We start from the raw sequence: 20,949 nt of genomic DNA, 5'->3' as shown, positions 1-20,949 counted from the left end.
AAGTGACAGCAGCGCCGGGTCCCTGCCTACGGACACCGGCTGCTGCATGGGGCAGTGGGGAGTCGCGGCGGCGGCCCGGAGCACGGGACGCCGCCGCGGCCGTGACACTCCTCTTTGACACAATTTATTACAGTAGAATTGTACAGAATCCACTGCATGGACAAATTACGAAGAGGTACCATGCTCATTAGGGGATTGCCTGCAACGGCACATTGACAGCACCTTAGGTAGGGCCAGGTGCTGACAGATTCCCTTTAAAATAAAATGAGCTGTTCATCAAACTGAAAAAATTTGTTTTTGGGGTACAGGAGATACCATTTCTAAGGTACATCCTGTCTCTGAGATCAGTTTATATGGATCAGGCAAAGGTCCAAACCATTATTGACTTATTATCAGTCTAAGTATAGCTATTGATTCATCTGACCAAGAAAGGTAGGGGGGGGGGGGGGTCAAAAATTGGTAGCCTTAGGCCTTTGAAAAATTGAAACAGACTTTCATTACGGCTCCAGTGCAGATAATTTTAAAACATTCATTTTTTAAGTAGATGTGTTTGGGGCAGGGGCTGTACCTTTGCAAGCTTCTACTTTGACTAATCTTCAGTACCATGTCTATTTCTTGTTGCAAACTGTAAACTGTTGGCTAGTAAATGGCCTTTTAAGAAATGGCGGCCCTTTCTCTAAAGTCTTCCACCATGTCATGGTCCTCACAGATTGATAATGTGCCCGTCTATTACTATGGTTCTCAGTACTGACCATATAATGTACCCGTCTATTACTATGGTTCTCAGTACTGACCATATAATGTGCCCATCTATTACTATGGTTCTCAGTACTGAACATATAATGTACCCATCTATTACTATGGTTCTCAGTACTGACCATATAACGTGCCCGTCTATTACTATGGTTCTCAGTACTGACCATATAATGTGCCCGTCTATAACTATGGTTCTCAGTACTGACCATATAATGTGCCTGTCTATTACTATGGTTCTCAGTACTGACCATATAATGTGCCCGTCTATTACTATGGTTCTCAGTACTGACCATATAATGTGCCTATTACTATGGTTCTCAGTACTGACCATATAATGTGCCTGTCTATTACTATGGTTCTCAGTACTGACCATATAATGTGCCCGTCTATTACTATGGTTCTCAGTACTGACCATATAATGTACCTATTACTATGGTTCTCAGTACTGACCATATAATGTGCCCGTCTATTACTATGATTCTCAGTACTGACCATATAATGTGCCCATCTATTACTATGGTTCTCAGTACTGACCATATAATGTGCCCGTCTATTCCTATGGTTCTCAGTACTGACCATATAATGTGCCCGTCTATTTCTATGGTTCTCAGTACTGACCATATAATGTGCCCGTCTATGACTATGATTCTCAGTACTGACTATATAATGTGCCCGTCTATTCCTATGGTTCTCAGTACTGACCATATAATGTACCTATTACTATGGTTCTCAGTACTGACCATATAATGTACCCGTCTATTACTATGGTTCTCAGTACTGACCATATAATGTGCCCGTCTATTACTATGGTTCTCAGTACTGACCATATAATGTACCTATTACTATGGTTCTCAGTACTGACCATATAATGTACCTATTACTATGGTTCTCAGTACTGACCATATAATGTGCCCGTCTATTACTATGGTTCTCAGTACTGACCATATAATGTACCTATTACTATGGTTCTCAGTACTAACCATATAATGTGCCCGTCTATTACTATGGTTCTCAGTAATGACCATATAATGTACCCATCTATTACTATGGTTCTCAGTACTGACCATATAATGTAGCTGTCTATTACTATGGTTCTCAGTACTGACCATATAATGTGCCCGTCTATGACTATGATTCTCAGTACTGACTATATAATGTGCCCGTCTATGACAATGGTTCTCAGTACTGACCATATAATGTACCTATTACTATGGTTCTCAGTACTGACCATATAATGTACCCGTCTATTATTATGGTTCTCAGTACTGACCATATAATGTACCTATTACTATGGTTCTCAGTACTGACCATATAATGTACCTATTACTATGGTTCTAAGTACTGACCATATAATGTACCCGTCTATTCCTATGGTTCTCAGTACTGACCATATAATGTACCTATTACTATGGTTCTCAGTACTGACCATATAATGTGCCCGTCTATTACTATGGTTCTCAGTACTGACCATATAATGTGCCCATCTATTACTATGGTTCTCAGTAATGACCATATAATGTGCCCGTCTATTACTATGGTTCTCAGTACTGACCATATAATGTGCCCGTCTATTACTATGGTTCTCAGTAATGACCATATAATGTACCCATCTATTACTATGGTTCTCAGTACTGACCATATAATGTGCCCATCTATTACTATGGTTCTCAGTACTGACCATATAATGTGCCTGTCTATTACTATGGTTCTCAGTACTGACCATATAATGTGCCCGTCTATTCCTATGGTTCTCAGTACTGACCATATAATGTACCTATTACTATGGTTCTCAGTACTAACCATATAATGTGCCCGTCTATTACTATGGTTCTCAGTACTGACCATATAATGTGCCCGTCTATTACTATGGTTCTCAGTACTGACCATATAATGTGCCTGTCTATTACTATGGTTCTCAGTAATGACCATATAATGTACCCATCTATTACTATGGTTCTCAGTACTGACCATATAATGTGCCCATCTATTACTATGGTTCTCAGTACTGACCATATAATGTGCCTGTCTATTACTATGGTTCTCAGTACTGACCATATAATGTGCCCGTCTATTCCTATGGTTCTCAGTACTGACCATATAATGTACCTATTACTATGGTTCTCAGTACTAACCATATAATGTGCCCGTCTATTACTATGGTTCTCAGTACTGACCATATAATGTGCCCGTCTATTACTATGGTTCTCAGTACTGACCATATAATGTGCCTGTCTATTACTATGGTTCTCAGTACTGACCATATAATGTACCTATTACTATGGTTCTAAGTACTGACCATATAATGTACCCGTCTATTCCTATGGTTCTCAGTACTGACCATATAATGTACCTATTACTATGGTTCTCAGTACTAACCATATAATGTGCCCGTCTATTACTATGGTTCTCAGTACTGACCATATAATGTGCCAGTCTATTACTATGGTTCTCAGTACTGACCATATAATGTGCCCATCTATTACTATGGTTCTCAGTAATGACCATATAATGTGCCCGTCTATTACTATGGTTCTCAGTACTGACCATATAATGTGCCCGTCTATTACTATGGTTCTCAGTAATGACCATATAATGTACCCATCTATTACTATGGTTCTCAGTACTGACCATATAATGTGCCCATCTATTACTATGGTTCTCAGTACTGACCATATAATGTGCCTGTCTATTACTATGGTTCTCAGTACTGACCATATAATGTGCCCGTCTATTCCTATGGTTCTCAGTACTGACCATATAATGTACCTATTACTATGGTTCTCAGTACTAACCATATAATGTGCCCGTCTATTACTATGGTTCTCAGTACTGACCATATAATGTGCCCGTCTATTACTATGGTTCTCAGTACTGACCATAAAATGTGCCTGTCTATTACTATGGTTCTCAGTAATGACCATATAATGTACCCATCTATTACTATGGTTCTCAGTACTGACCATATAATGTGCCCATCTATTACTATGGTTCTCAGTACTGACCATATAATGTGCCCGTCTATTACTATGGTTCTCAGTACTGACCATATAATGTACCCATCTATTACTATGGTTCTCAGTACTGACCATATAATGTGCCCATCTATTACTATGGTTCTCAGTACTGACCATATAATGTAGCTGTCTATTACTATGGTTCTCAGTACTGACCATATAATGTGCCCGTCTATTACTATGGTTCTCAGTACTGACCATATAATGTGCCCGTCTATTACTATGGTTCTCAGTAATGACCATATAATGTACCCATCTATTACTATGGTTCTCAGTACTGACCATATAATGTGCCCGTCTATTACTATGGTTCTCAGTACTGACCATATAATGTACCCATCTATTACTATGGTTCTCAGTACTGACCATATAATGTGCCCATCTATTACTATGGTTCTCAGTACTGACCATATAATGTAGCTGTCTATTACTATGGTTCTCAGTAATGACCATATAATGTAGCTGTCTATTACTAAGGTTATCAGTAAAGCCCAATAAATACTAAACTCAGTATACACAGATGTGATGAATCTGATGCTCTGACACTATAATGGGGGGCTGCGGTTACTTGTCCCCGTCCCCCTGGAGTATACCGGCAGATATACCGTTTCCATAGGAACCAACCTATTGTACAGCCTGTTAGGCGGCGCTGTCATGTGACAGCCCGGACCCGGAAGTGGAGGCGGAGAACGCTTGTCAGTCGGCAGCTGCGCGAGCTTCCCGGCGTGCTCTAGGCGACGTCAGAGCGGGTGACGTGTCTGAGAAGCAGGAAGCGACTCTTGTCAGAGCTTCTACCGCCGTCTGTGCTCAGCAACCCGGAACTGTGATGGCGAGCTGTGCGGTGCTTGTCCTCCTTGTGGCGGCCGTCCTGAGGCCGGGGGCCGCCTTCTACCTGCCCGGCCTAGCACCTGTCAGCTTCTGTGAGCCGGGGAAGGAGACGGTGGAGTGTAAGGTGAGCGCTGACCGTGGGGCCTGCTGGGTGAACGGGCTGGGGTGGTAGTGGCCGGCTCTCCGCCGTCTGCAGTCTATCTGCCTCCCCAGTGCTGGTATGCTAGCAGGGGCGGCCATTACTGCGGCTGTACAGGTCAGAGTGGCCCCAGGGTCGACCCATATCAGCAGCACCAATGCTGCAGCCCCTCGGTAACATACAGTGTAGCCTGATATGTGGGTGGGTGTGGGTGACCCCTGTGTGTACAGCCAGCTAGCCGGCATCTTATGGGAGGAGGTCTGACATGCTCCTGTCATCTCCATTCATCTCTATGGGAGTTACAGAAGGGAAATGAGCACCGCCAGCCTGGCTATACCCATCATCCAGCTGCCTCTCCCTCCATTCATCTCTATGGGAGTTACAGAAGGAAGATGAGCTCTGCCGGCCTGGCTATACCCATCATCCAGCCGCCTCTCCCTCCATTCATCTCTATGGGAGTTACAGAAGGGAGATGAACACTGCCAGTCTGGCTATACCCATCATCCAGCCGCCTCTCCCCATCATCCAGCCGCCTCTCCCTCCATTCATCTCTAGGGGAGTTAAAGAAGGGAAATGAGCACCGCCAGCCTGGCTATACCCATCATCCAGCCGCCTCTCCCCTCAGGCCTAGATGTAACAGCCGGCAGCACAAAGGCCATGGACCTGCATTCTGGAGACGAGTGCAGACCCCACATTTCTGGCATGTGTGGGGAAGCTGCCGTACCGGACATGTATTTGGGATGTGTGGGGAAGCTGCCATGTATCTGGGATGTGTGGGGAAGCTGCCATACTGGATGTGTACAGTGGTACCTTGGATTACAAGCATAATTCATTCCGGGACCGTGCTTGTAATCCAAATCCACTCTAAAACCTAAGCAAAACTTCCCATAAGAAATTATAGAAATGCAGACTATTGGTTCCACACCCCAAACATAATTATTTATTATTCTGAAAAACATGTAAAACAAATGAAACAAACCTTAAGAAACAGCAGAATATGTAATATTATAAGCTACTGTACAGTAATGGAGAGGATGGGAAACACAAGGGCTGACAGAGACTGCAGGGAGCAGGAAGGAATGAGCAGGGCAGATGTGGGCACATACATGCAGCTCTCTGTCCAGGGAGAGAGGGGTTACAGATATGAAGAGATTACCCACACAGTCCTGTCCTTTGATGTAAGCCCCAGCCTGAAGTGGATCTGCTATGATTTGGAAGGTGAGGGAGACTTCCTGGGTCAGAGTACAGTGCTGTAGACCCCACTATGCAGATCATGCCCCTCCCCCACTTGTGCTCCCACCCAGTACAAGGAGCTCTTAAACCAAAACAATGCTCTTAAACCAAGGTACCACTGTATTTGGCATGTGTGGGGAAGCTGCCATACCGGACATGTATTTTTGATGTGTGGGGAAGCTGCCGTGTATTTTTGATGTGTGGGGAAGCTGCTGTGTATTTGCGATGTGTGGGGAAGCTGCCGTCTATTTGGGATGTGTGGGGAAGCTGCCGTGTATTTTTGATGTGTGGGGAAGCTGCCGTCTATCTGGGATGTGTGGGGAAGCTGCCGTCTATCTGGGATGTGTGGGGAAGCTGCCGTCTATCTGGGATGTGTGGGGAAGCTGCCGTCTATCTGGGATGTGTGGGGAAGCTGCCGTCTATCTTGGATGTGTGGGGAAGCTGCCATACTGGCCATGTATCTGGGATGTGAAAGGACCAGTCAGGATCCACTAGTGACCAGGTTTAATCCACTTCATGATTATGGTTTACTATGCTTTTGGGTAACACAAAAACCATGTTCAGTTTTTTCTTGTTGCTGTGTATACTGGAAAAAAAAGCTTCTAGCAACTGATGTCAAAGAGTTCCTTATCCTCTATGTATTCCTTCAGCAACCTATAGAATGGTGTTATGAACAATAAGCAGAAATGAGATCGTGTTCGGGTTAGATTGTTCTGCATTTGATTGCTGGTGGCTGTAGAAGTTGGATGCAGCCCCTAGGGAGTCTGGGAAAACATGGATACGGCTGCCCTGTCCATGCTTGAGTTGCACTCATCGCTTTCATTAAAGGAAAAGTTGGGCAAAAATTTATATTAACCTATTGTATAGCCCCCCCAAATTTTATGCAAATCCCCAGTATACACTTATTACAGGAAATGCTGATAAAGTGCTTTTTCCCCTGCACTTACTACTGTATCAGGGGTTCACTTCCTGGATAAAATGGTGATGTCACGCCCCGACTCCCAGAGCTGTAGCTGCTGGAGAGGATGATGGCAGAGGGATGCTTAGTGTCCCTCCAGTGCCCTGTGTCCCCTGCCATAATCCTCTCCAGCAGCCACAGCCCGCACAGCTCTCGGAGTTGGGTCGTGACATCACCATGTTATCCAGGAAGTGAAGCCTTGATGCAGTAGTAAGTGCAGAGAAAAAAGCACTTTATAATCATTTCCCGTAATAAGTGTATATTGGTTATTTGTATAACTTTTGGGGGGCAATACAATACTTTAATAAAAAATGTTGCCAGACTTCTCCTTTAAAACCAATCTTCTTGATATTTTCCTCAATAGAGATCACTCCATGGAGGGATCAAAGTACTATTCACACCCATTGTCTGCTTCCTTACTGTAAGGCAGCATTGTGTGGAGCGGCCTGTTCTGGTTACTATGACCTGATAAACCTGTTGGATAATGTCACTCTCTACTGGTTTGACAAGTGTGGTTTCTTTTATTACTGCATACTATGCTGCCCTGTATGAGGAATGCAAAGTGTAGGGTTGGTCCCTTCTCCTGTTGTCCTGAGTGTCTCATAAATATTGTAACACTAGTAACTATCAAAGTGGGCACCTCATAGCTATGTATGTGCTATAGTTATAAGTGTTGGCTGCCATTTATGTGCATGCCGCCAGCCCGTCAGCCACTGAGAGGGGTGGAGGGAGCTTTCCTCCTACATACAGGTGACCCAGAACTATTAGTCAGCTCTTTTCAATTAACATGATATGTAATACCACAAATAAATGGAAGTAAATGATTTTAATTTGTGGCATATGTTATTCCACATGAAGTAGAGGAAGGAAAATGGTCCCACCCTGTAATTTTCATTTTTTACACAAATACCAACACACATCTAATATAGTAAGCTAGTCTGCAAGGGAAAATGACAGGAATTACTGAACTGGCAGAGCTGGTTAGTAGAAAGGTAGTTTGGCCCCAATAGGAGAGTTGTACTTAAAATGGTGGCTAGCATAATACATGGAACGATAGTAGTTACGATTGTAAGTATGATCATCTGTATACTCTAGTGTACAGTCATAATTATGAACGTGTGTAAGTACACTGGAAGATTAGCAAATGATTAGCAGTGATTTTATGGTCAGCTCAAAAGATGTGATCAACAACACAAAGGAATTTTTGTTGGTTGTTTGTTCATTGCCTGCATACACAGGGAAAGATTATCCCCTAAATTTAAACGCCATAACAATTTGAACGCTATAACAATTTTTCTGCACGATAATCTTTCCGTGTAATAGGGCCCTATGAAGTGCGCACGCTGTAAGGCCATGCCCAGCCACAGGTCACCACACCCTCACACACAGCAGCATGGTGGTCTGTGGTCTGTGATGCCTTCAGTTCAGGTAATTTGACCTGTGCTCAGGGCTGAATGTGTACTACAGAATGTGCCCATATTATGCTTGCGTGAGAACAACCATAACAATTTCTTTAGAGAAGGTATAGTTGTTCAATAACATACTCCAACTCAATTTGATAGTTTGAAATTTGGCTTGTAAATTAGGGGGAAAAGTCTTAAGCTTCCTCCTAAAAGCTGACCTATCGACTGTTCAAGAAAGGTGGAACCAGCTTTATGCAGAATGTTAATTTTCTTTTCCATACGTGACGCCCACAACTCATAAAAGCTGAAGAGGAGCAACTAATATTGTGATTTTATTTTTTTTTTGGCTTTTTAATTTCTACTACTCTTCCTCAACTTTATCTGGAAAACTCATGCCAAAATTAAAGGGGTTGACCACTTTATAGTAAAATAGTTCAGTGTATGGTATTGGTAAGTGTACTCACAGCCCTTACTGACAGCAGCTCCCTGTGTACCTCCATAGAGCTAATAACAGACTCCCCTCCTCAAGGCTGTGGTACCATGCTCTGTGGCGAGTCTGTCCATAAGATGGCTGGCATGGAGGTGCATGTGACCATGACCCTTCTCCAGTGTCCACCACTGAGCCAGTATATGCCTATGGTGCACACTGGGGGTGGGGCATGGTCACATGCTTCTCTATGTTGGCCATCTCATGGACAGCCTCACCACAGAGCAGGGCACCACAGCCTGGGGGAGAGTTGTCAGATTTTAGCTCTGAGGTACACAGGCAGGTGCTGTCAGTAAGCCCTGTGAGTACACTTATACTACAGCACAGAGACTGGGATCCTGGGTTCAAATCCCACCAAGGGTAACATCTGGCAAGAGTTTGTATGTTCTCTGTGTGTTTTGCATGCGTTTCCTCCGGGTACTCTGGTTTCCTCCCACACCCAAAAACATGCAGTTAGGTCAGCTTAGATTGTGAGCCCTAAGGGGGACAGGGACAAAAAGTGACACACTGTGTAAAGTGCTGTGGAATCAGTTGGTGCTATACAAGGTGCTATCATGATAAGATGGTAGTATACTTAGAAGGCCTAGCAAAGATAAGTTATGATGCAACATGAAAGATAAAGTCTATGGAAATGGCCTACTCATCAGGTGTATGACAGGAGTGACGTGCGTTCCGGTCATAACCTTTGTGGTTAAGCGGCCTGCAAATCCTGTTCTATGGCAGGAATAGATGCTGCACAATCTCGGAGCCATAATATTAAAAGGTGAATTGACGAACACTGATTCTCATTACAGTAGGGTGGGGTATACTATGCCACAAATAATGTCAGTTCTCTAAATAGATTTATTGGAAGCAGGAGAATAAGCGAGATCTGAGTGACACTAACAATGCACAGCAATCACTGAGCTCAAGGAGATCAGCGACAAAAAACAAACAGTGGAGTGTACTAACTCAAGAGTCTCCACTGATACATTGCCCACTATAAATTTAAATATGCAAAAAAGGGTCTGTGGAGCCTCAGTTGCGAGTCTCAAAACACAGAATTGCCGAATATTCCTCCAGAGAAGGAAAGCCTGTTGCCAAGGGGGTGACTCCGAGTGGGGAGATCACCAAACCACCCTGATACACAGCCCCTTTAGTCCCACTCGGCTGCGAGAATTGGAACATAAATAGGGAAATACCAGGGTGGTTCCTTTTGCGTCAAAGTCTAACTCTGTGGCGAGTACTGAGACATGAAAAGGTACCAAGGCTAGGCATCCATCCACAGACAGCTGTTTCTTGGTATTTACCCCTCGTCTGTGTGGAACAGGATTCTGGCTACCAGGGGGAAATGCCGTGCACTGATTGCCTGAGCGGGACCGGAGCCCGGAGCCTCACATGGGGCCGTGGCGCCGAGCAGGTAATGTATGCTCTCGGTGGCAGGGTTAACTCACATACTCACACATACTCACATATGTGTTCATACTCCGCTGAGGATCCGTTACGTGTGAAGGCACCCTTAGGGTGCATTCACATGTACAGGATCCGTGGCAGATCTGCAGCAGATTTGATGGTGCAGATTTGATGTTGTGTTCAGTTATTTAGATCAAATCTGCTGCGATACGTTGTGTGTGAAGCTACCCTTTGGCTTACCCAGTTGACTTTGAACTGTGGGTGTAGCTGCTGACAGCAGTTGGGGTTGCGCTGGAAATATGCTAAGCGTCTGCGTTTTATGCACATCGAGCCCTTTTCCTTATAGGGCTCCTCATGCAAGGAACTAACGGATGCTTAGGTTGCCTTTACACAGATTTATTTGACAGATTCTTGAAGCCAAAGCCAGAAACATCCTATAAACAGAGATCAGGTCATAAAGGAAAATTTAGGATTTCTCCCTTTTTCAAATCTCTTCCTGGCTTTGGCTTAAAAAATCTGTCAGATAAATCTGTGTGTGTAAACACACCCATTAGGACACTTCCATGGCAATCCAAACTTCCAGCTTCATCTGCAGACGGAAGTTTTGAACCCTGAACCATGACAGATATGCTTAAATGGGAACTCCGTATAAGAAAAACTTGTTTTCTATTAAAAGTTATATAGATGTGTCTATATAATGTATTACTGTATCTGTACAGTTCTGCCACACTGGTAGCTGATAGAAATCCAAGAAGTGAAAAAAAAATGGCCTCTGTGCCAATTTACATTGTCTCCTGCTCCTACTGCTATCCCCCTTAGGAGACAAATCTTCCATGCCTCAGTCTCACATTGTGTGTATTTTCTGAGATCAGGCTGATGATGCAGACAGGGAGCAGGGTGTGATGTCACAGGAAGCTTGGCTGGATCCCCCAATCCCCTGAGTGATCAACCATCTCTGAATGGCCAGAAGCAGGTGCAGCACTAGTTTTACTGATTGTGATGGGCGGGGGCTGTGTTGGTCAGCTGAGAAAGCATTGCATTCTGGGAACTGATCAACCAGGAAGGACAGTAACACAAAACAGAACATAAAAACCCAAACAAATGGATTTTTGGTAGTTTCCAAACTGGAATAGACAGGTAAGTAATGCTTTATGCTTCTGCAGAAATTTCATTTTTTTTAACCTCTACCTGGAGTTCCCCTTTAAAGGGAACCAGTCAGCCCAACTGGGCTCATTTGGTTCCCTGCATCACTGTATGACCCTGCTGTGCAGCTCGCGGCATGTATCGGCTGCAGTGGCGGCTTTATACAGAAGAAAATTAAGTTATAATCCTCGGGCGTGCAATAGGCAGAGGCAGGCAGGCAGTCATGCTGAGATGAAGCCCACGGGGTGTTTCCTTGGGCTGCAGAAGCCAAGCATTGTCCCAAATGTCAGTCTAAATAGTGAGCATTTACATGCTGGCATAGCGGCATAAAACATCTGAGGCTTATATCTCAGCGATGGAGTAAAATAAGAGCTATATCTCCTGATATAGGGTAAAAGGCTGCTGACTGTTCCACTTTAATATGTAGCTTTTCTAATGCTAGGTTTACACAGGGCGATAATTCGCCCAATCGATCATTTAACAAATTTGAAGCAAAGATTTGTTTTTTTTAACGATCAGCGTTTAGACTAAGTGAAAAATCGTTTAAAAAATCATTATTGCAATCGTTTTAAGTTTGCTTAAGCTTATCTCTCACACAGGGTGAATCTGTGAAAGATCTGTTAATTTTTAGCAAACGACGATTTGAGAACATGTTAAAAGATCAAAAGGAACGATTTCTCGCTCATCGTTTAATCGTTCACTGTGTTTGCACGAGCCGATTATGGCTCAAATGCGATCATAATCACGAAAATTTGAACAATAATTGTAAGAAACCAATGAAGACATTGCTTTTCAGCTGTTAGTTTTATTAGTGTCCGCTTTGAGCTCATTTCTAAATAGACTTGCTGTAAAGTTTAGTCCAAATCATTGTCTGTTTTTTCAATCCAATGTTCTTGTATTATTTTGTTCTAATATCAGCGTCTTATTTCTTGCAGTCTGATATCGAGCTGTTTGTGAACCGACTTGACTCTGTAGAATCTGTGCTACCTTATGAATATGCTGCGTAAGTTTATCAGTATTATTATTGTAGACTTTGTGGTTATTGTTTAAAAAGAAGTCATAGGGCTCCTCATGTTTACACGTTAAGTTGATTGATATGTTGATTTTTTTTGTTCTGTGCATGTTCATTATTTATTTTTTTTTTTTTTTGTAAATCTTTTCTTTGGGGTAAGGTTTTGTGTTCTGAAGGTCGTGTGTGTGTGTGTGTGTGTGTGTATGTATGTATGTTTTTCAAGGAGAATCGCAATGCTTAATGCGGTTATTGACTGTCCTTAATTTACAGGTGAAGCCTATTTTTGCACCTGGAAATCCTTCGCTATCGCTAATTGCATTTAAAAACTGTGGAGCTTTGTCATAAACACTTTAGTTTTTGTACCTATGATCAAAATGCAGTTAAAAATATAAGCAAACAACCATTGCATGAACACAGCCTTAGGGTCTGTTCACACGTACAGACTCGCTGCGTATTTATCGCTGTGAGTTTCTTGCACATTAAATCCACAGCGATACTGATTGCTATCAAGTCAATGTATGTGTATTCTCGCTGTGTGTTTGGTGCGATTTTTACATGCGAGTTTTGATTTTCATAGGCAAGTTCAACACCACAAAAAACACAGCTACTTTCATGCGAGTTTGATGCGAGTTCTGTGCAAGTTTTACGCAGTGAGTCTGTACGTGTGAACAGACCCTGACTCGCTGCGTAAAACTCGCGTGAAAGTAGCTGCGTTTTTTGTGGTGTTGAACTTGCCTGTGAAAATCAAAACTCTCATGTAAAAATCGCACCAAACACGCAGCGAGAATACACATGCATTGACTTGATAACAATCGGTATCGCTGTGGATTTATGTGCAAGAAACTCACAGCGATAAATACGCAGCGAGTCTGTACGTGTGAACAGACCCTTAGGGTGAGTTCACAGTGGATTTTTACGTTGCGAGGTTCGGTTGTAGTCTGTGGCCCTGCAAATCGCTGAGCTGTCCCACTGCAGCCACTGATCGGCCGGGCAGGCTGTCAGTGAGCAGGGAATCAGAGACTGAAGCAGGAATATTACAAGGGAGCGTGTGCGCAGGTAAGCAGTTGCTGTTTATTATTTTTTTTATGCCAGCTAATTAGTTAAATATGACTTTCACTACACTGCAGAATGGAGGATCATAGACTATAATGATGGCAAGTATCGCAGCAAAACTCACAGCATTAGATCTGCTGAAAACTCGTTACATGTGAACTTACCCTAATAAAGCTTTATATAATTTGTGGTGGTACTTCACCAGAGATAAAGACTGGGGGGCACCATATAAGCAGAAGGACACCCTGTGATGTGCTTGTTGTCAGGGATTCCTGTCTTAAATGGGGACATTTTTTAAGGCAGGCAACCTGTTTGTTGTGGCATACCATGGTTTTTTGGAGCAGTGCTTGTGCCAAATCAGTAAATCTTCTCATTGCACCTAAAGTTTTTTTTTCCTTTTTTCCTTCTTTTAAGGTTCGATTTTTGTCAAGTAGAAAAAGAAAAAAGGCCATCTGAAAATCTGGGCCAAGTGTTGTTTGGTGAAAGAATTGAACCATCTCCGTACAAGGTTGGTGTATGTATGTATGTTTGTGTGTGTGTGTGTGTATATGTATGTATGTATGTATGTGTAATATATATATTAATATTAGTTTTATTATTTTTTTTTTTTTTATATACAGTTCCTTTTAAATATAAAATTTTATTATATCAAAACACTAGTTCTTAGGTTTCCTTTAATACTTTTACCATACCATGGTATGCTGCCTAGCTATTGGCATTAGGCTATAGAGCAGAAAAAGCTGGGCTAATCGACATATATCTTTGAGAAAAGATTCAGTATAAATTGTAATTTGTTTCTATGCAAAAGAGTCTATTGAGTGACACTTTCCACTGGACTCCCTAACATCGAATGAGCAGGTCTTTCAATCAACCTGTTAAACTGAATCTTTTACCACAAAGATATATCAATCTGCTCAATTCTTTCTGCTCTATAACATGATGTATTGAAATAGATTAAATAGCATTATCTTGGTGACAGGTTTCCTTTAAAGGTCTCCCTATGCACCTTATATAATGGACAGCTATCAGTTATCTCTCCCTTCCACAGACTGTTTTTTTCTATGGGGATGGTTAAGCCGCAGCCAGAGAGCTCTGACTGTGGATTATCTCTCCCAGAACAAAGGAGTAGGGCAGTAATTTTTCTTATTATGTCTGATTCTTATGTCCACCGACATTTGTCAGTGGTCGGTCGGGGGAACCCCATACACCATATACTGATGGCTTACGGTGGGTATGGATGACAAAAGTATAAGGTGTATGGGACCTTCAGCCATTTGTGCTACAGATCTCAACTTCTTAATTCACTAACCAGATAGTGTCTGATATTCTGTGTTTACTGGAACTTGTTGTTTTACAGTGCCACAAGGATCTGCATTGTCCCCTTAGTGTATTTCAAAGCATTATAGGAGCGATCACATAGAACAGCAAAACATATTTTGATTGCTGAGCACAGTGCTTGGCAATGTTTGGAAGCCCCACAGAGAATGAACAAAGAGCTGGCAATGTACATGTGTTTCGCTTTCTTTGTCCCAGGGGACATTTCACCTCTGTCCTGAGTTACTGATCACTTTAATATAACTTATTGAGACTGGTATAACCCTTTTAAGGGTGTAATATAAACTCAAACTATTTTGTTTCTTTGCAGTTTAAATTTAAGGAAGACAAAAAATGTGAGGAAGTGTGTACAAAAACTTACACTACTACAGATGCTACGAGCAAGCAGAAATTGGAATTCTTAAAGAAGAGCATGCTTCTAAACTATCAGCACCACTGGTTAGTATGTTCTGTCAAGGTTTCTGATTTCTTCTACTGAGTTTAAAGGGAACTTGTTAGCTATAACTCATGTTCCAAACTGCTGAGACTGTTAGGTAGCGGTTAGGTTAAGGAGACACATACATGGTACTTTTTATATATCCGTCTGTGCGACCAGAATGTAGAAAGATGCTTTTGTTCTACAGTATGAAGAGTCAGAGGTTTTCCCAAGCTCCTGAAGTGCAGAAAGCTGTAACACCTCCATACTCTCCCCTCCCATACCTGAGCCTGCTTTGGACTCTGCTTCCAGGTGTCAATCAAGTGGGGAGGGGAGAGATGAAGCATTCCAGCTTGTGGCTTTTCAGCCTATTTGACTCTTTGTACTATAGAATAAAAGCATTTTTGTACATTCAGGAAGTACTGGTGGATATATGAAAGGTTCTGTGTGTTTCCTTGTCCTCACATATATCGTTCAGAGTCAGCATTTCGGAATGTGATTTACTAACGATGGATTCCTTTTAAGGTATAAAAGTTACTGACACATTTCCCCTATGATTTAAAATTTTTTGAATTTTATTTATAAAAATAATAAAGATGAATTAAAAAAAAAAAAAAAGTATAACCTGTTTTAGAGTGGCACTCATCATTGAGACCCACAGTAATCCCGAGATACAGCCATGGGAGTGTGTGGCAGCTAGTACCCCTCACTGTCTCTCAATCAATTTCCGACTTGTTTTGCCTTATTATAATCTATGTAGTGAACAAGTTGGAAGTCCTGCTGGCCAAGGAGTTAAGTGCACTACTTTGCAATCACCTCAGCTATCTTTACAGCGCAATGGGTCTCAGGTGACAGACCTGATGCAACCTGTAACTAGTTTTAAGAGTTACTGCACATGAGAGTACTGTTTTAAGGGAGAACTCCGGGCTGGGGTGATTTTTGACAAAGTGCCAGGGAGGGGGAGGATGAAAAAAGTAACATTCTCTCACTTCCCCCCCACTCCACTCCCCCCTCCCTGCATTCTGCCAAAAATCACCTCAGCTGGAGGTGTCCTCTGTCTAGAACAGTGTTTTTGTTTTAGTTTCATACATTTTATTATATACACAACTGGATCAAAAGCAGTGGATCAGAAATGAAGGCCCCACGCAGGGGATTGTATTGGTAACGAATATCTAAGTTTTGTATACAAAGAATGCAAAAATAAAAATCGCATATCAATGTGGTCCTATCTATAGGAGAGCGTCATTAAGTCAAGGTATGAAAAAATGCCATTTGGACATCGTCACGTAATATATCCTAAGTTGAGGTTAAGGTAGTAATGACCTGATGAGGCCGCATGGTTTTGTTGCGAACTGATTTCCTTTAAAGCAGAAGATCCACTGAATTAAAAAAAAAACAAAGTCAGGAAGCCAGAGGGGTGCAGGAAAATAAATTATAAATAAACTAAATTTGTCTATCTTCGTGCCCTGTAGCGCCGCTCCAAGGTCCCATTGACAGTTGCTGGTGATACCGCCCCAGTCACTTACTGGCTGAGCAGGCAATCGATCAGCCGGGCTGTGACATTGCAGCTGGAAGAGCCAGGTACGTGACGTACCTGGTTTCCAGCTGAAAATGACTTCGGCAGCAGTCAGCAGGACCCGGGAGGAGATGGGTGAGTTCAGGTTGTTTATTATTTTCCTGCCCCCCACCTTTCTCCTATTTTTAAATTTAGTGGAACTTCTCCTTTTAAGATGTCACAAATTTCATTTGAATGGTTGAATGTAACAGTATAGCCAACAGCTGCTTCCTCCAGTATATTAACGATGATTCCGTAGAGTAAGAATTTTTTATTTTATTTTTACATTGCTTTAATAAATGTATTTCAAATAAATGTACTTTCAAATATAACTTTTTTTTCAAATATGTAACAATATTTATATTTGTATAGTGTGTATTCATATACTTATACTTTGTATTCTTATATTATTATACATTGAATGGCAGCAGTAAGGGGCAATGCGGGCCTCTCTGCTGCCATTAACGCTTATGTTGGGAACTGCAGGACAGCCCAAGCCCTGGCTGCCGCCAACAAGGCACGTTACATACAATGCCCACTGCCCCCATGTACTGTTTATTCTTATGCGTATGAATATACAGAACATTAAGGGAGGCTGGTTGTCAGTAGCGTTATGTGCATGGCAGCCTCTGTAAGAATATCCAGTACACAGTGGGGACCCTCTGTGTCAGTAGCTATGTGTTGACGATAGTACTTGATCGAACGGTAGGGTTGCCCTAGACCCCACTTTAGAGTATGAACGTTGGTGGCAGACCAGAGGCTCATGCTGCCACTTAACGTATAATAGTATGTATATTTATTTTAATGAAGTTGTTATAAAATAATTTAACTTTATTAAGGCAGTGTATAAAAATAGAAAATTTTTCTGCAAAATATCTTTTTTCTTTTTTTTTTAAGCAGTCTGGCCAGTGTGTGAGAACTATTTTAAGCAATACAAGCAGCCCCGTAGCGTTTAGTTGTGGCCAGCAATGTACCGCCATGGTCATGGTTGTCCAACTTCTGTGATTACATTGGGATTTAGAGTAAAAGCCTGTGTTATGGAGATTTTTGAAGAGTTTTTCAGATAATAAATATTAAAAAGTAAGTAGGATGGCCTAAAACGAATTGATACCTGCCTATTCTGATCCTCCATGACTGCTGTTCCAACAGTGCCTAGTCCCTGCTGCTCAGCACAAGCTAGTGTCTGCTAAGCCTACCACTGGCTGAGAAGATCACCACTGTGGCTGAGCAGGCACTTCATGTGATAAAGACCAGGAATTGGTAAGCTGTAAGTGGGTCAGGGCATGCAGATATAGATTTAAAAAAAAAAAAAAAAAAAAAAAAAAAAAGCAAATCCTCCCCCCCCATAAAGTTGTTTGTGTGTTTTTTGTTTTGTGACAGATGTTGGTCTGTTCATTGATTATGCATTTTATTTCAGGATTGTTGACAACATGCCAGTAACATGGTGTTATGAGGTAGAAGAGAAAAAGAAATTTTGCAATCCTGGATTCCCTATTGGCTGCTACATAACAGAGGATGGGCATCCCAAGGATGCATGTGTGATAAATGTAAGTATTACCAATACAGTTGTCCTTAAAGGGTACCAATCACCTCCCTGATGGAGAGTAAGCTAACCCCAGTACCTCATAGCTGCCTGGCAGTCTCTGATGGGGCGGCGATGTCCAACTGAGACCTGTGTAGGCTAAACATTTTGCAAGTTTGCATCATTGTACTAAACTATTGGTTAAATAGTAAATCATGTGCATGGTAATACTTTTCCTTTTTTTATTCTTATACGTTGTTTGCAATAAAAATACAATTTTATTCACAGTCAGAATTTCACGAGAGGGATACATTCTATATCTTCAATCATGTGGACATAACTATCTACTACCATGTTGTAGAGAATGAAGGTCAAGGATCAAGATTAGTAGCTGCAAAAATGGAACCCAGAAGGTAAGCTAAGTGCTGGTTCTTATATAAAGTAGATGGGGGAGCTGCCTGTTGCCATAGCACAGCTCCCTTTGGTTAAAGCACTAGGAAAAAAGAGCTACACAATTGTCTACCATTTTGCTGCTCACTAATTGTCTGTTTTCTGTTTCTTTTTATTACTATTATTTCTGTCTATGTATTCATTACCTCCTCTTTTCCACGTTCTACAGCTTTAAGCATACACATGCTGACAAGCCTGATTGTTCTGGGCCTCCAATGGAAATAAAGAATACATTTCCTGGAGAAATTAAAATCCGATATACGTATTCTGTTTCATTTCAGGTCAGTATATTGGGCACATGGATGGTCTTATGAACATGATTGCTGTAGAACTTCCATGGATAGCACATGACAGACACATTTTTACTTTATTTCTGTGCTCCAGTCCAGTTTCCCAAACCCTTTTATTAGTTTAAACCAGGGATGGGGAACCTTCAGCCCTCCAGCTGTTGCAAAACTACATTTCCCATCATGCCTGGACGCTTTGGCTGTCCAGGCAAGATAGCAATTGTAGCTTTGCAACAGTTGGAGGGCCGAAGGCTCCCCATCCCTTATTTAAACAGAACTTGCCAAATATAGGCACCACAGTATGGAATCCTATAAGTATTTGAATGTACTACTAAACACCAATGCCCATTGGTTGGGGACAAATAATGTAAGTGCTGCCTTACTTTATTTGTTTGTCAGCCCTTCTGCTGTCCAGCATTTTTTTTCCTAGGACTAAAATCACAATGCGTGCATTAGGAAAACCACAAAGGGGCGGTCAGTAAAATGAAAGGGGGTGAAGGGGTCATTTTTTATTTGATCAATAAAAACTTGTTGCAAACATGGATTTAAATTGGGATGATGATAACCAATCCCTGCTGCTCCCTGCTTCTTCTGTGACCCCTGCTAGAAATGCCCACTGAGACGTAGGGTCTCATGTGAAAACGTAGGGTTGACATGTGAAAGAAAGCAGGTAATATTTGTAGGGATTTTGTGCATTCTGACAGTGGCGGGGAATGGGGGCAAGAAAATATGATTTGTCTTTTATAGCCCCCGCCTGTACTTTTAGAATATTTTACTTTAGGCCGTCCCAGATACAATTCATAGAAGTAATGGCTTGGATTTTCTATTCTAAGTAGAATTGTTTACGATTGTGTCTTTTAAATTTGACTATGCTGTGTGTGAACTTTTTTTTTTTTTTACTTTGCTACTGTTCAGGAGCAAAAGGACATCAGGTGGGCGTCCAGGTGGGACTACATCTTAGAATCCATGCCACATACACACATTCAGTGGTTTAGGTAAGTACTTTTGTGTATGTGTTGCATGCACGTGAAAAATTTAAGATTTGATTATCGAGACATCTCTGTCAAAACAGCTGATAACAATGATCATTGGTTGAACGTGTCTTTTGGTCATTCCTAAAAATCATCAACCCTGCATCGCTATGTGTTATAACGATGCGCTGCTGTTGACTGTGTATGTGCTGATGACTGTCCATGCTCCCTATTCTTTTTGCTTCTGCCCACTCGCAGCCGAGGTGTTTTGAAGTGGCAGGCTGCTCAGCCAATCACTGGCCATGGCGCTGGCCCGTCTCAGCCAGCAATTAGCTGAGTGGCCTGTCACTTTTAGAGACCGGCTCTGAAAGCAGAGACCAGCGAGAAAAGTACACACACACACACAGGAAGGGATGCACGGACATCGCTAACAATGTCAGTGCAGGCCTTGCTGCACATTTATCTAACCATGTAATGGACTCTAAATGAGTGCCCATCTGGCAAGTTGGCGCTTGTTTATATTAGTGAACGGGCTGTGTAATATGGCCCTTAGACTTAAACGCTGTTTAAGGGGTTAACAACAGGCTGCAGCGCGGTCGCTGCTGCCTGTAATTAATGGGGAAGACCGGCTGTCCTCACCCGCTATGAAACTCTGCCTCATAGCTCTGTAGCAAGTATTGGCATACAGCATTGGTTGTGTAGGGGATTAAAATAATCAACTGGTGGAATATCTTCCCCAGGATACGCAGCCTGATCTAAGTGTTAGCCTTTGCTGATATATAGCGCCAACATATTCTGCATGTAGAGACAAAGGGTCTTGCCTACAATATAGGAGGAAATAGGTGTGATGAAAGAGAAGTCAGGATCTTGCTCACAAGAGTTTACAGTCTAAGAAAATTGGAGTAATGCAAGGACTAAGGGGCCTTGCTCATAAGAGCTCAGTCGGAGAAAATGTAGCACACTTTTTTTTTTCCTTTCTGGTGCAAAGGTTGCATA

At 42.1% G+C, this 20,949-nt stretch overlaps 1 protein-coding gene across 1 annotated transcript in view; it reads left to right on the top strand.

Moving 5' to 3' along the window:
* Positions 1-4,498: 4,498 nt before the first annotated feature.
* Positions 4,499-20,949, top strand: part of TM9SF2 (transmembrane 9 superfamily member 2) — a 29,319-nt gene continuing 12,868 nt past the window's right edge. The window contains exons 1-8 of the mRNA XM_069970728.1: positions 4,499-4,722; positions 12,289-12,356; positions 13,833-13,926; positions 15,064-15,191; positions 18,141-18,270; positions 18,534-18,658; positions 18,865-18,976; positions 19,898-19,977. Of these exons, the coding sequence (XP_069826829.1) occupies positions 4,597-4,722; positions 12,289-12,356; positions 13,833-13,926; positions 15,064-15,191; positions 18,141-18,270; positions 18,534-18,658; positions 18,865-18,976; positions 19,898-19,977 (863 nt within the window). The 5' untranslated portion in view covers positions 4,499-4,596. The remainder of the gene's footprint in view (positions 4,723-12,288; positions 12,357-13,832; positions 13,927-15,063; positions 15,192-18,140; positions 18,271-18,533; positions 18,659-18,864; positions 18,977-19,897; positions 19,978-20,949) is intronic.

Source organism: Dendropsophus ebraccatus, chromosome 5, assembly GCF_027789765.1.
Source record: "Dendropsophus ebraccatus isolate aDenEbr1 chromosome 5, aDenEbr1.pat, whole genome shotgun sequence".
NCBI classification, from domain to species: Eukaryota; Metazoa; Chordata; class Amphibia; order Anura; family Hylidae; genus Dendropsophus; species Dendropsophus ebraccatus.
The sequence above is the reverse complement of the archived record's forward strand: the minus strand, read 5'-3'. Positions and strand labels throughout refer to the sequence as shown.